The 15,188-nt window shown below is 38.6% G+C and overlaps 1 protein-coding gene across 1 annotated transcript in view; it reads left to right on the top strand.

The window, feature by feature from the left end:
- The window catches only part of LOC134531416 (regulator of nonsense transcripts 1), a 55,363-nt gene extending 40,716 nt beyond the window's left edge, over positions 1–14,647 (top strand). The window contains exons 14-18 of the mRNA XM_063367120.1: positions 1,484–1,736; positions 3,149–3,319; positions 5,724–5,878; positions 6,621–6,800; positions 8,621–14,647. Coding sequence (XP_063223190.1) covers positions 1,484–1,736; positions 3,149–3,319; positions 5,724–5,878; positions 6,621–6,800; positions 8,621–8,629 — 768 coding nt within the window. The 3' untranslated portion in view covers positions 8,630–14,647. The remainder of the gene's footprint in view (positions 1–1,483; positions 1,737–3,148; positions 3,320–5,723; positions 5,879–6,620; positions 6,801–8,620) is intronic.
- Positions 14,648–15,188: the final 541 nt, after the last annotated feature.

The following is a 15,188-nucleotide window of genomic DNA, read 5'->3' as shown; positions in this document are numbered from 1 at the left end:
AGATATTTCTTATAATGGACCCTATATTGTGTTGCCTTTGGTTTGGTTAACAGATGCTAAACTCGTTACTGTAGCATTTCTGCGTTGCAACGTAATGGGCATGGTTGGTACCTGTTTAGACTGTGGACTGATAACACCATCTTCCTGACGGAACGACTTACCGCGGCGGCGCGATAACAAAGACTGACTAGTTGCCGGCACTGCCAGCTAGTGGCGCTACTGCAGCCAGTAGCGCGGGAAGTTCAAACACAGTTTTGATATAAGGAATGTCTCAAAGTCCCAACATATTTACACAAATTTAAAAACATCACAAGTGCAAACATACACAAGTCCAACAGTACCACTTAAATAGGCTATATATACACTCGTATCCAAGTGCTGCACTGCTTACACATAGTGAATAATTCTTGGATACATGCATGCATAATGGTTATCGAAGAATGACAGAACTTTTTTAAAAGTGTGTTTGAATTTCTTGCCTCCAGTGTCTAAAAAAATAATGGTAAGACGCAGCGCTAATGTTTACGATGCATGTGGCAAAGGAACCGATAGGCAACTCATTCATTCCACCAGCTTTCTTTCTCTCACCCTCACTCTTGACATGGTCACTGGACTGTGGACTAATCTGTGAACAACCTTTACGCTAGCTTTATCCAACCTCTTAACATTTTTCAGCTACTGTTTAGTCAGACATTAGTGAAATAACTTAAAATACTTGTTGCGTGTTTAGAATGCTGAGTATTGTTTAAGTGCTTGAGTATGTGGTTCTGTCGAAACATCTAAACTGGGTACTTATATGGTACACACTACAATAGTGAATGTTTGTATGCAACAAACTCACGAGGTATTTTTTTTATTTATTTATTTATTATTAAATTTGTGGCATGCCCACCAACAGTTTTGCAACTTTTGAGGTGGGCACGAACATACAAATACACAAATACACAAAGAAAGCAGTCCTTGCCGGTGTCAAGGCACCTCAAGCATGTCTGCACTACGCAAGGTGGTCTCCGCCCGCATGGAGAAAAATCTGTGCGGGTAGCCACCACTGGCAAGTATGCTGCGTCAAATATTTAAACCATTTGAATATTCGTTATTTTGAAGTGTTAGTATTCGACATAGAATTTTTTTTTAATATCAAAATATTTGTATCTAATAATTAAAATATTCTCACAGGCATAATCACTACCCTTCATGAATCCAGTTTGTAAGTATTTTTGACCTGGACTCATGATTTGAGCTTGAATTATGCAGTTTTAAAACAACTCTATAAATAAAAAAAATATTTTTAGTCAAAAATCATAAAGTTTATATTCTGCTGTGGAATATTGTGTGTTCCTGGAAGGTTTTACCTCGTATTTGGTTTTTGTAGGCACATTATGGTTTTTTAAAAATTATAAAAGTTTTATTTTGCCGCAAGTCAGCGAAGGCTTGTGTTTTTTGTGTGTGTCCGGTGTGTGACTGGGTGGTGTCGTCCCGGCAGCAACCGCTCTGGAACCACTTGCTGAACTTCTACAAGGAGCACAAGGTGCTGGTGGAAGGTCCCCTGAACAACCTGAAGGAGTCGCTGATACAGTTCTCCAAGCCCAAGAAGCTGGTGAACGCTGCCAACCCGGGCACTCACTTCATGTCCACCTCCATCTACGACGCCCGCGAGGCGCTGGTGCCGGGCAGCGTCTACGACCGCACGGGCCACATGAACGGCACGCCCGCCAACAACTACTACCCTCGTCCAGGTGCCTATCTTGTACATCCATTCATCCCGTGTTCACCACTTTTCCTCATTTACAGCTGATGCTTTCACGTGTCTACCCGTTACCGTATTCACCCGAAAATAAGACGATAGTTTTTTCCTTCTAGAGGATTCATAAAATTGTGGGTCGTCTAACAACCGAGATCAAACTTTTTTTTGAAGATCGTTTTGTTGTATAACCTACCTATAATAACAAAGGCTGTTTATTTATTTATTAATAGCCTCCAATATAACCCAAACAATGGGTTTCCCATATGCCAAATATTGCGGCACTTCATGTTTTCCATAACTTCTTCATTAAAAATGCCGTAATGTTTCTTCAGCTAAGCAACGAGCATATAATCAGCTAAGTAAACAATAGCCGTGCTCATAGATAACACAATACGCACGTGTATACGACACTTTCTCTGCTGCATGCCATAGCCATTCTCCAGGCTGCCAACATCGCAAAGCGAAAGATAAGTAGTCCCGTCAATATGGAACATACTTCGTGTACTTTTATCTTTGAAGTGGCATATGTTAACGATACATATTTATCAATGGTGAACGGAAAGTGCATTGTTTATTTGTGACAAAGTTGTTTTTACATTCGGTAATCGTTATGGCTGACCACGTGGATGAAGACAGTGAAAGTGATGATCATCATAGTGACAATGGAGAAGAGGAAAATGTGTGATGTAATTAACTGAAACTGGAAAGAAAAAAAAAACAGTTGAAATAACTTAATTCAGTGTTTTAAATATGTGACGTTATTTGTAGAAGACAATTTTAGAAATATTTGTAGATATTGCTTATATCAATGTTTTCTTGTGAATCCAGGCAGTGGCACCAAAAGAAAGAAGCTAAGATTGTGAGTTTATAATTTTTCCTGAAACATGTTTTCATAATTGGGGGGTCGTCTTACATCCAGGGTCGTCTTATTTTCAGGTGAATACAGTACTACCACGCATTTAGCTTCACTCATAGCGACAACTTTCACAGGTATAGCCACCACTTACACTTATTGTCAACAACCTTCACTTATCTGATCATTTTTAAACTGTTTGATAAATGGGTGATTTTCAGATTAGTGGGTGATTACTCGTTATTTTTGTACACCTTATAATTTTTTTTTGAATCTGCTTGAGCTATCTCATTGGTGAAGTACTCGTACAAATATATATATAAAGTCTGTGCTTACTTAGAAGGTTTAATTACCAAATTTGACTGACAAATTTGCATAATCGTTCATGTTAGATGTTTACCTACATTGCTGCTGCAGTATTTTTCGTATATAATTTTTCTCGAGTGGAGAGCAGTAACTTGTACTGTCACATTCCTACTGCCGCCGACCCGGATAGTGCAGTCACGAGAGAGGGGAGTGTGGAGAGTGTGGTGTGTGTGTGCGGTGTGCAGGGGCGGGCGTGGCCGTGGACTTGTACGCGCGCACGCACGACCCCATCAGCTACATCTCGCCGGAGCGCGCGCAGGCCGCCATGGCCAACATGCCGGTGCCGGTCGGCATGTTCATGAACATGGCCCACGTGCCGCCGCGCTTCTACAACCAGCACCAGCAGGCCCTGCAAGGTGAGCCTAGGTCTCCATCAGTCTCGTAGCGGCTTCTGCCCACGCTCAAGTCCTTCAGTGATGCTAAACCAACTTGTAGTTTAACAAACTATATGGTTGAATGAACTAAATTTAAAAAAAATAATAAATTCAAATTGAAGTTTTTTTGTCCGATAGCCAAATAATGCTCCACAACTCTGTATAACTCCTAGGTCTTGGTTAGTCTCATAGAGGCCTTTTAGTAAGAAAAATCAACTTATAGTTTAAAAAACTATATGGTTGAATGAATTAAGATTAAAGAAAAATAAATTCAAATTTAAGCTTGTTTGTCCGATGACTTGATGTAAGTTTTTGGACATACGCCATTGCTAAGAACTTTTTCTGTTGAAGAAAAACTAATAAATAAAATAAATAAATAAAAATACTCAAAAAAAGACAAAAAAACACACAAAACTAAGCAAACAATTGCTGTTGTCAACAAGGATATGAACACCACAAAATATTCCGAAACAGGAATATGGTCAGCACACAAAGAAAAACAAAGAAAAATGTACTAAGAGAACGAAAAAAATCCCCACAAATGATGACAACACAAAATATTGAAACCCAAAATAATTCAGCACAACAGTTGAAGCGAGACAAAAAACATGACAAAACGAAAAGACAAACAAATACAATAGTTTTACCTAAACAGAAACAAGCGACGTTTCGGGAACTGCTATCTGCTCCCGTCCTCAGGCAGAGACGCACATGGTACGGAAACACAGGTGCGACTTGTTTGTCCGATACCCGAATAATGCTCCACAACTCTGTATAACTCCTAGGTCTTGGTTAGTCTCATAGAGGCTTCTGCTAAAGCTCAAGTCTTTCAGTAAGAAAAATCAACTTATAGTTTAAAAAACTATATGGTTGAATGAACTAAAAATTAAAAAATAAATAAATTTAAATTGAAGTTTTTTTGTCCGATAGCCAAATAATGCTCCACACCTCTGTATAACTCCTAGGTCTTGGTTAGTCTCATAGAGGCTTCTGTGGTTCCTGTTTTTTTTATTCGACTCAAATTTCAGCTGAAAATCAAATTACAAATGTGTAATTTTTGTTTAAACAAATTTAAATACACAGTGAAACTTTTGGTTTTTTAGGAGTCCAAGGAAATCAGCCATAAAATGAATCAGAGTAAATTGTATGTGGAACCAAAATAGAGTGGAGTTAAAGGTCAAGAAAATAAAATTCTAGCAATGCAATTTTTTTATGATTTAAAAGTAGTTTGTCGATCTAACTGATTGTACAGTGAAACTCGGTTAAGACATTCTTCAAGGGATTGTATTCAAAAAACTTCTTAGGGGAAACTTTGATGGGAAAAGGATAAAAATTGTTTCCCTCATAGTTTGTTGAAAGTATACAGAATAAAAATAAATTGCCAAATGGTAATGTTTTCTTATAACTTAATTATATCTATACCATGAACATGTTTTTTTCACATGAATTGTGAAACTTTAAAGGCGAGGCCACATAGAAAGGCTATGTTCGCTATGTTTGCTGTACTAGGTGGCCAGACATATCAGTCTAGTTTGCGATGATGTAGAAATGCATGCCATGGGATTCAAGTGGTGATTTCGACGATTATGATTTTCTTCTGGGTAATATAAAAAGTAGGGCTGTACGGGATAGGTAATTTTGGTTTGGGAAAAATTTGGGCAGGAAGCTATGATTTCCCTCGGAAACGGGACGAGAACGGGAATTATTTAAAGTGCAATATGTATCCAAGCAAATTTATTTATTTCAAAAATGGGCTATCAAATCCATATCATTTAAACTTTTAAAAGCCATAGTATTAAAATTTAAATAATGAAAAATAAACAATAACTTTAAATTCCTCCATTTTCGTTAATGAACACCAGTTCCTCTGTACGTTCTGAGGAAAGGGACATAGGCTTGGGGAATACAATGTTCCCAGCAGAAGAAAACACACGTTCACTTGCAGTTTCTGTTGCAGGGATGCCTAAATACTGCATTGCAACTTTACACACGTTAGGGAACGCATCTTTTCCTTTTTCTCTCCACCACTTTAGGGGATCATCAGATTATTATTACCCATAGCTCAAAATTAGGTTTTTTTGACCCTTTGACCCTTCCACCCATCTCCCCTTTATCTCTTAAGGCCTTAAGTTTTCTAAGTATTGTATTATCACAGGTTCTTTATATTTATGCAAAATTTCAACAGATTCGGACTTCGAAAAGTGGGTAAAAATTGAATGGAAAGATTTTATTTCATAGTCCCATACGTACATACATGAAGGTGAAGCTAATAAAAGCGTGTTATTGACATGTTGATATGGCTCAGAGAGGTTGTGCCAGGCGGGTGTCGTAGCTCGCCGTGCTGGAGGGGATGGGCGAGGCACGGAGAGGGTTGTGGCTGTTGCAGCGGCGCGGCAGAACCAGCGCAACCGGGTGCCGCCGCGCACCAAGACCAAGCTGGGGCGCGTGTCCGTGAAGGGCAACATGAGCCAGGGGCCCAGCAGCCAGGACGCCACGCAGCCCTACAGCCAGGGCGCGCCCCTCACCCAGGGCATGTCCCAGGTGCGTCCGGTGGCCGGCCTTCACGGCCATTGTTCTGGGTTGTAGTCGCGTCCAAGAGCGAATAATTCACCAGACGTCTCGGTCTCGACGTTGCAGTCGCCATCACCAGGGAGCAGTTACCTGCTGTAGGTAACTGCTCCCTGACGATGGCGACTGCAACGTCGACCAAAACGTTTGGTGAATTATTCGCCAAGGACGCAGCTACAACCCAGAAGCTAAGCTACTTCAGTAGTAATGTAAATGAAAATGTCTAACATCCTTGCTCAAACGTTTCTTGAAAGGAAATCAGACTGAATCACAATTACACCTATGATAATATTTGTTTCTCCTCATATTTTGTCTTTAAATTTTGCCTGGCTGACGAAATTTTCACTTGTTTGTGTTATTTTATCACTTTCATGTTGTTAAGTAATTTTTCATTGCATGAAATAACTTATCTCCTTTTTGAAGGATTATTTCTCCAGTGCTAATATTACCAGAAGTCATAACATTTTTAGATAAAGTAATATTAGGAATCGTGAGTCTTTACATAGTCCGGGTTTTTTAAGACTCGCTTTAAACAGAATGTCAAAGTGACTTGTGATCTTGCCCTTAACTCTTGAGACAAATAATATGCTTTTGTGGCGAGAGTTGCATTCTGTTTTATATTTGCAAACGGTCGTGATTACGAAACGACGTGTGTGGGCTCAAGTTGAGGAATGCTGGTTGTTACGCGGGTGGTGAGGTGCTTGCGTGGTTGCAGGGCATGTCGCAGCCGGGGTTCAGCCTGTCCCAGCCGGGCCTGTCGCAGCCGGAGCTGTCCCAGGACAGCTACATGGTGGGCGAGTTCCAGAGCCAGATGGACGGCCTGCTGTCCCAGGACTCCACCTACCAGGGCGACCGCTCCGCCTTCTACCCCGTGCACAACGGCAACTTTTCCCAGGTTTGCGCCGCCCCCCACGTTTATCAGATGCACGATATTCTCGTAGCAGCTGTCCGGGTTTTTCCAGTCCTCTTAACCATTACACTCCGGTGAAGTGGGAGGGCTGGCCTGACCTCGGACACCATGACCCCTGTACGGGATACTCAACAACTTCAGATTCCTTTACTTATTATTTTAATTTTAACCTTGACAATGGTGAACATGTTTTTTTATCAATATTTTAATTAATTTTATTGTAATTATTTTTTAGGATGTTTATAATAATTTACATGAAAAAGATATTGAATACAGTTACCCTACCATCATCATTTTAGATCGTAGACTATTTTATAATCTTTTTTTCAGTCAGTTGTGGCCGTGCACTTGAACCAGACGGAGTGTTCGCTTGGGCGCTCATTGTGTTTTTACGGGTGCGTGCGTTAGTCTATCGTTAGTATTGTGTTGCGTCTTTTTTTTTGTGATTAATCATCATTAATTCATCAGTGAGTGAATAACTTGATTACCTGGGGTTTTCACCCCTTTTCAATGGATCCACTTTGATTTCTGAACAAGATGCGCATAGAAACATGTTTAGATCTCCAACAAGAAAACTGAATTCAAAATCTTCTGGAAATCAGCATCTTCCTAAAATTGATACGGTAATACTTAAACCAATCAACAGGGATGAATTAATCAACATTATGTCTCTGTGTGACAAAGTCGTTAAATTAAAAAATGAGAACGAGGTTTTGAAGATGCTGCTCTTAGATTCGCGATCTGAAACTGCTGAAATTAAACGGGAACTTATTCATACTAAGCAAAGCCTGTTAAGTAAAACATTAAATGTTTAATCTTGCAATCTTTTTTGGTGTGATTTTAAGGTTATCAAGCATAATAAAATGTTTAGTGTTCTGGCAAACAGTGCATAATGGCATCTACAAGTAGTGGAGGACCCATTAAATGGAAGGCGTTATCGTTTGAAGAAATACTGAAAATAATATGAGAAGTTTATGTGAATCCTTTGATACCAAGAGTATGACAAAAGAACTTGGGATGCCGCCGTCTACTTTGAATGGAATCATAATGAAGTGAGCCCAACTTTAGGCTACTAATGTTTCCTCCTAGTGTAAAAAAAAATAAAGATTGGTAAATATGAAGAAGTTGAAATTTTTACTCTTGTCGTGGTTTAAAGAAAAGAGGGCACTTGGAATTCGGACGAACGGCCCAATATTAAGAGAGAAAGCTGTAAATATAGCACAAAATAGCACATAACCTAGGTGTTGAATTTCATGCTTTGAAAGGCTGGCTCGACAGATTTAAGAACAGAGTAGGAATTCTCTATAGAACTGTAAGTGGGAAATCTGAGAGTGTGTGTGTGTGTGTGATGATACTGTCCAGAGTTTGGATAAACACAAAGTTGCCTGCAATTATAATGGACTTTGAATCAAAAAAAATTGTATTCAATGAATAATTTGAAAGAGTTTATTCCATTTTTTGTCTTAATTGGTAATGGTTGCTTACAAATTTTTTCGTAATGAAAATTCAAATATCTGACTTATATAAAAATTTATAGTTTTTAAAATTATTTTGTAAATATAAATACTGAAGGTAGGGACTGTAGGCTGTTATGGAGTTAGCGCCATGATAGTGAAAAAAAAAAAAAACCCATCATGAGGTACTATGTAGTGTGTGTACTTTTGTGCCATTATTTTCTGTTGAGCTTAAACGGAAAATGCCACAAAAAATGACTAAACTCGACATTAAAGTAGTATGTGACTAGTGCAGCCAGGTGTGAGCTCACACAGCCTGCGTGAGACAGCGGGTGTGACGGCGTGTTGCAGCCGTACTGAGTAGCCGGGCCGTGTGACCGTCTGGTCGAGGCAGTGATGGCGTGGCGCAGTCGGTAACCCGGGTCACGAGCGGAACCAGAGATGGCAGAGCGGGGCGGGGCCTGTCGCGGAGGAGGACTCCCCGGGAGGCCGGCGGAGCAGCGGAGACGCGGGGCGACGGGCGACGGGCGGTCGTCTTCGCCGGGGCTCCGAGCGTGAACGTGTCGGCGATACAACATTCTCTCTCTTTCTCTTCTGTTTGCCTCCTTACCACTTGTATGCTAATCATTATTTTAATTTTTTTTTTTTTTAGTCGAGTCTTGTGTCTAAATAAAATAGATGAATGGTTTTATTTTTGGTGTACATCATCTTTGAGATAAGGAATGGGAGAATTGTAGGATTTTTTTGAATTAAAATTTTGTTGTGTGGTTTTTTTTTTTTCTGTATTGATATGTGGCAGATGGTATATGACACAATTTTTTCTCAAATATGTAAATATTATTATTATATGAGTCTTTGAATGAAATTCATTGAGGAAAGGTTAAAGAGTTTGTGAAAAAAAAAAAAACTGGCATATATTATTGATTTTTGATTATATTCTTAGTTACTAAAAACAAAATTGGTTCTGATAGATGTGTCTGGTTTTGTGTATTTGCACTTCAGATAATTGAGTTGCTTTTATTCATAATATTGATCTGAAAAAAAAAAAAACAATCTTTTTTAATGGTAGATACTCATTGTATTCCAGAGTGCAAGATGGTAAGTTCTCAGCACATTTTAACATAAAATTTCTATATTTTAACCAGAATCTTTCTCAAAGCATACCAATGTTATAACTCTTATACAGTTGGCTCTCATGATTCTGAAGTGGTTTTTAAAAGATGGTTTGTAATACTTTCATTTGAGATAAGAAAAGATGCTCGAGTTTGTCTTTTTAACTTTGGTTGGTTGGGAGGGGGGTGGGGGGGGGGGACATAAGAATTATGTTCCTGGAAACCAGAAAAAAGTTAAACTAGTTTTTTAGGTAATAAATTGTAATGATACAATGGTTGTGGATATACAGCTAATTTGTAATGAAAGTATAGTATGGTTAGATAAATATGTGAAAATGAAACAAAAAATGTTTGGTTGATGTTTACATCTTATTGAAAATTGTTTCTAAAACTATGAAAAATTATGTATTCTAAGTTAACTTTAGTCTGTAATATTTCCACCTCGGTAAACTTTGTAATACTTGGAAAAATTTTGCACAAAATTACAAATTACATTAAAACCCTGATGCTACGACCCCCTTTTAGTACAACCACCTCTCTTTTATGACCCCTTTTTTAAGAAACAGTAAAGAAGAATGTTTTTGTTGAAAATTAAAATGTTTGACCAAAATCAGCTGGAAATTCATTTGTACCATATTGTGCTGCGTTTTTATTGGTGGACACTGTACTGCACCCCATCCTCCCTCCTACCATAGATATCGGCTCTGTGGCACCAGATGACTACCCGCCGGCCGGCTGGCCGCTCAACAGCCAATCATTTTCTCGGACACATCACCCTCTCAGTTTGTTCCTGTTATTACAACTTAGATTTGCGTGGTTTTGAATCTCTCTCCTCGGTTTTGATTACTCTTTGTAGATGCCTTATTACTTTGTTTTACGCTTTGATTTGGTTGCACTTAAGAACTGATTTTGTGAACAAATGTTGACAACCCGCAATTTTTTTTAAATGTAATTTATGGACTTCTGATGTGTGTAAAATGAATAGTAGGGCTGTGCGAGATCCCAAAATTCAAGAAAAGTTTTGGTCACGTGGTGAGGCGATTCCCCTAACGGAGGGGGAATTCACGTGACGTGTGGACGAACCATACGAGTAGTGCTGCCACAAGTTGAGCTTAGAGGGGAACTGACACTTCTGGAACATACACTGTTGGAGGTGAAAATCTTTTCAGATTTTTGAACCAACCATCAATTGACAGGGGGAAAAAAGGCAGAAAATCTTGTTGTAAAATAATGTCTTTTTTAAACTTTTAAATAACCTAAAATTTCATGTGTAATTCTGTACAGCTGCAGCTTTTCTGTGAAAAAAAAAAATCAAAGTTTTTTTTCCCTGTAATAAACACAAGTAATTTTTTGGTAGTATACCATTTATAAGGTTGGTTTTAGGTTAGGTTAGAGACATGTAAAACACTGAAAATCATGTGAATGGTAAGTTAGCCACTTTAAAAAGTCTGTAAAATAATGGGGGACTCTGGTTAGCTTAAGTTTGGTACTAGTGCTGGGCCGATACCAATTTCCGATCGATTAATTGGCTGATATTGTCGTCTTACTGGTCACAATCAGAATCAATGGTGATGGAGGTGTCAATAGCAGCCAGTCTCCCTCCCCTTTTCTTTTACCCAATCCCTTTTTGCCAGCCCACCCAATTGGAAAGATACAGTTGAGCCCGTTTATGGGTCAAACGACCTGATGTCATGGTCTGGCTTTCTCTTTGGGATGACTGTGAAATTTGTGTCGCGTGCAATCCCAGGCTTTTGACGTGAACACCGAAGCAGACTTGAACTTTTGACTGATGATTGCGTTGACGTGGCCTGATGCTAGCCTGGCTCGAGGCTCCAGGGACCCCGCTTTCATGTAATCCCTCCAGTGCACACAAATATATTTCCTCATGAACATAAGTTTCAAGGACAGAATATCAAATCATGTTTACTAACATCTCTCTTTATTCGGGGACGAGTTATGGTCAATCCATATTCTGTAGGTCAATGTTTTCTTGCCACAGTGGCAATAAATAAGATAACTCGCCACTGTGGGATTGCTGTTCATGGTTATCTTTGAATGTTTAAATAAAAGACAAAATTTCAAACTTAAAATTATATCAAGATCATCAGCCATTTCTTCTGTATGTGGTTACAGTTGTACAATATTATCAGTTACAGTTACCATTTAGTACATCTCAACCTAGAATTGACGATAGTCATCTCTTTACGACGATAGATTATTCAACCCTTCATTTGTTAAAACCTACCAATCCTAGATTCAAGTTATATTCTTAACTTAATACTTAAAACTTCAAATCACAATAGAAACAATAAAAATTCCTTCTGAGGACTATTGGAACCCTATTTCCGAACTTCATGCTCCTGCTAGGTGGTACGTGTTCCTTACCAACTCAACTAAACTGCACGCGGGGCAGGGGTTCACAGGGATGGGTTCGGGATGTCCAAACGTAATATCAAACATTCTTATGCCAGCGCGGTCGAATGGAGAGACTTGCAACTGTTTTAAGTGGTAAATGCCTTTGGGTGGAACTCTTCGCTTGAAGCAACTGTTGCTGGTTACTTAGATTTGTAGTGACTGCGTGGCCCATGGTAGCTTCGGCAAATACTCTCACTGTCAGACTGACAGCAGCCTAAAGAACTATGCAGCTTGAATAGCTAGAAGTTCCCGGAGCCCTGGCGGTCATGTGTCTGGCTGAAGGAGCATTGACCCCCCCCCCCCCCCCCTCCCCAACTGGACGTGTTGTGCGTACAGCGTAGCTTAGGCCCCCCCCCCCCTCCCCCTCCCGGCGATCGCAGAGAGCGCCTCTGCGTGTCTTTATTTGAGGAAGCACATCTGTTTACTTTTAAAACTTACCGTTCAGATAGCTTTGTGGCGATGGTTCAGCGCACTGGCGTGTTAATTTTAGCGATGAATTCATCGCACACCAGTTGCGCGGCCAGAAAGGATAGTGTTTGCTTCTGCCTCTCTAAGATGAACTATTCAGTTTTATTAACCAGCCTATAAGAATTGTTACAGATGTAGCTATCATTATGCAATCTCTCTCTTCAGTTTTTCAGTATCGGCCTTATTTCCTCCCTGATCAACTGCATTCAGAATTTTAAGTTCCATAGCAGGAGAAATTTCTTTTTTTTCCCCTTATTTATTTGAAAACGAAATAACAAAAGTAAATAGTCATAAAAATTTGGATGTGGTTCGTCTTACCATAACCTCATTTATCAATAAACAAAATTAATCACAACTTAAACTTTAAATGAGAATGTGTAAATTTTTTTTTAACACAGTTGGGGAACAACACTCATAAAATCTTAAATTTTTATTTACGTAGCACTTTCACAAAAATAATAACATTCATGCCAACGATCATACATTTTTACACAACTATAAATGCTCATTCGTTAAGTGAATGTATAGTGAGACATATTTTCTAGGCGGTGGTTGCAAAGAAGTTAGGGATATAGAGTATATAGACTAATCATCTTTAATACATTAATCATAATTTTAATTTTTAAAATTTACCTGCTACAGAGTGTGTTCTGGTCCTTCAATATTTCTATGGCCAATCGTAAGATGGGGGCAGTATTATTTTCCTAAGCAATATGTAATTATGAAGGAAATAAAAAATTATGACATTTCTACAGAAAGCATTGGAAGCATTCTCTTTTTGTCTTTCATAGTAACTTGTTTCTTTGATGAAATAGTGAAATAATACTTAGTTATTTTGAGATACAAAATCATAGGTTTATATGTTATATTGCGTTTGGATGGGACCTAACAGCTGCTTTGGTTTAAATAGTATTGGTTGTACCGATGTTCATTATATGAGGGTTTACGTAACTTCTGCATGTTTATAGGTACTTTTTAAAATTTGTGAAGTTTGTGTATACTATAAACTGGAGCAAGCAGAAGCCCTTAATGTGACTGTTATGGCTGAAAATTCAAAGAGTGGTTTTGGGAACTTCTTATGTCATGGCGAGAAAAGAAAAGCCCGTAAATGGGCTATTATAGTGGCCCTATATTGCGATGTTATCCAGTCTTATTTGACACCTTCAGTTCGTGCTCGCTGGATAAATCTTAGCAGTCACTTTTGGTGTTACATTTTTCTCGTTGTAGTGTTTATTATGTGATCTTGGATTCCTACTACCTGTTTGCAGCATCTTGTGGAATGTTGACTTTAATTAAAAATATTAGGCACCGTTAGTGGTCAAAACAAGCACAACCTGAAAGTAGTTTTGAGATGTGTATACTATTCATGAAGATGGTTGAGATCAATGCAAAGAAATTAGTTTCCTTAAATGCATTCCAGTATTCCTGTAAGCACTACGAAGTTCTTGTTTATTTATAAATTGAAATAGTGGCCAGCAGCAGTTTCTTTTTTATACTTAACGCTGTGAACAATCAATTGTTAGATGGTTTTCCATGGAGTAGAAAAGCCGATCATAGAGCTGTGTGCGGCAGTGGAAGAGCTGGTCAGCAAGTACACACGGTACTGCGAAGCCCGGTGACGAGACGAATGTCAGAAAGTGTAGCTGTGTGCGTGTAGCTCGAGCATCTGTTCATGTCTCCGTCTCTTTGTGAAGGAGTGGGCGTTGGTAGCGATCTGGGCAGTTTTAGTCGTAGAGTGAGTATAGAGGTAGAGCACTGGGCCTCTCGTTTGCTGGCAATGGTGAAATGCAATCCAAGTATGAGAAATTAAGGTTTTCTTTTTTTCCCAGATATGGGACAATTTTTTTTTTTTTAATTTTTTGGTGTTCATTTTTTGTGTTAATTTTTTTTTTCCAGTGATGAATAGTGGATGGAAGGTAAAATAATAATAATCCAATGAGTTTAAAAGCAGTCTTAATTTACAGGTTTGAGTCGTAGTAGGAATTTTCACGCATAAAAAAAATGTAATTTTGTATTGTGTGCTGCTGATTGTGTTAAATTATACATCTTCAAGATGTCAAGATAACTTACACAACACAAGTTTTACGTGCACGAAGCTGAATTGAGTGTTTTGCTGTGGTTATGTTCATATGAAGAAGTCAGTTTCATTTTAAGTGTGTGTCCTTGATGCTGTGATAGCTCAGGCAGATGTCACATGTTTGTTGCACGGTAGATGTTGATCTCAAAGATGCTACCGTACGTCCCAGCCAGCACCCTCCTCCATATTCACTCCACTTTTTTGCACTGTGTGATAAAGGTAGGAAAAAAAAATATTCTTTGTTAGGGAATGAAATTTTTGAATATTTTTTAAAATAAACATGTAATAAATTGCTCAAGTAACTAAGATTGTTTTTATTTTTGGATCCCTGCCTCTTTTTTTTTTAACATGTTTTAAAATTATAGATGCCTTTTGTTACTGTACTGGTTTTCAAATGGTGGTCATCTCGTTCAGTTTGAAAACTACATGAATTGTTAAGTATTTTCACCACCACGATTGACATTTTTTTACCACAATAGAAGTTCACTGGTTTGTGCTTGATAAACAAATTAATATTTTTAAATTGAATTTGACTACCCTTTTTAAGTAATGAAAAAAAATTGGTTAGTTTAGCTGCAGACTGCCACTCATTGGTAGTTATAATTGTGTTGTCCTCATTTTTCAAAATGTCTTCTGTTGGGTAGTTCATAATCCCAAAGGGTTTTATACTCTCTAGCAAGGGATAAGAATACACAAAGTGGGGGTGAGAGTGTAATATGTTGGCCACACACTCGGGAGAGCTTGCAGTAGAAACCGGTCAGTCCTGATTAAAGGTAAAAATGGAACATAGACAACTTAGAAAATTACCTGGTTTAATCAGGGTTCCTACACCACCTTAATATCCTTA

The sequence above is a fragment of the Bacillus rossius genome, chromosome 1 (genome assembly GCF_032445375.1).
Source record: "Bacillus rossius redtenbacheri isolate Brsri chromosome 1, Brsri_v3, whole genome shotgun sequence".
Taxonomy (NCBI): domain Eukaryota; kingdom Metazoa; phylum Arthropoda; class Insecta; order Phasmatodea; family Bacillidae; genus Bacillus; species Bacillus rossius.
Note: the sequence above shows the minus strand (reverse complement) of the source record. Positions and strands in the feature narration are given on the sequence as shown.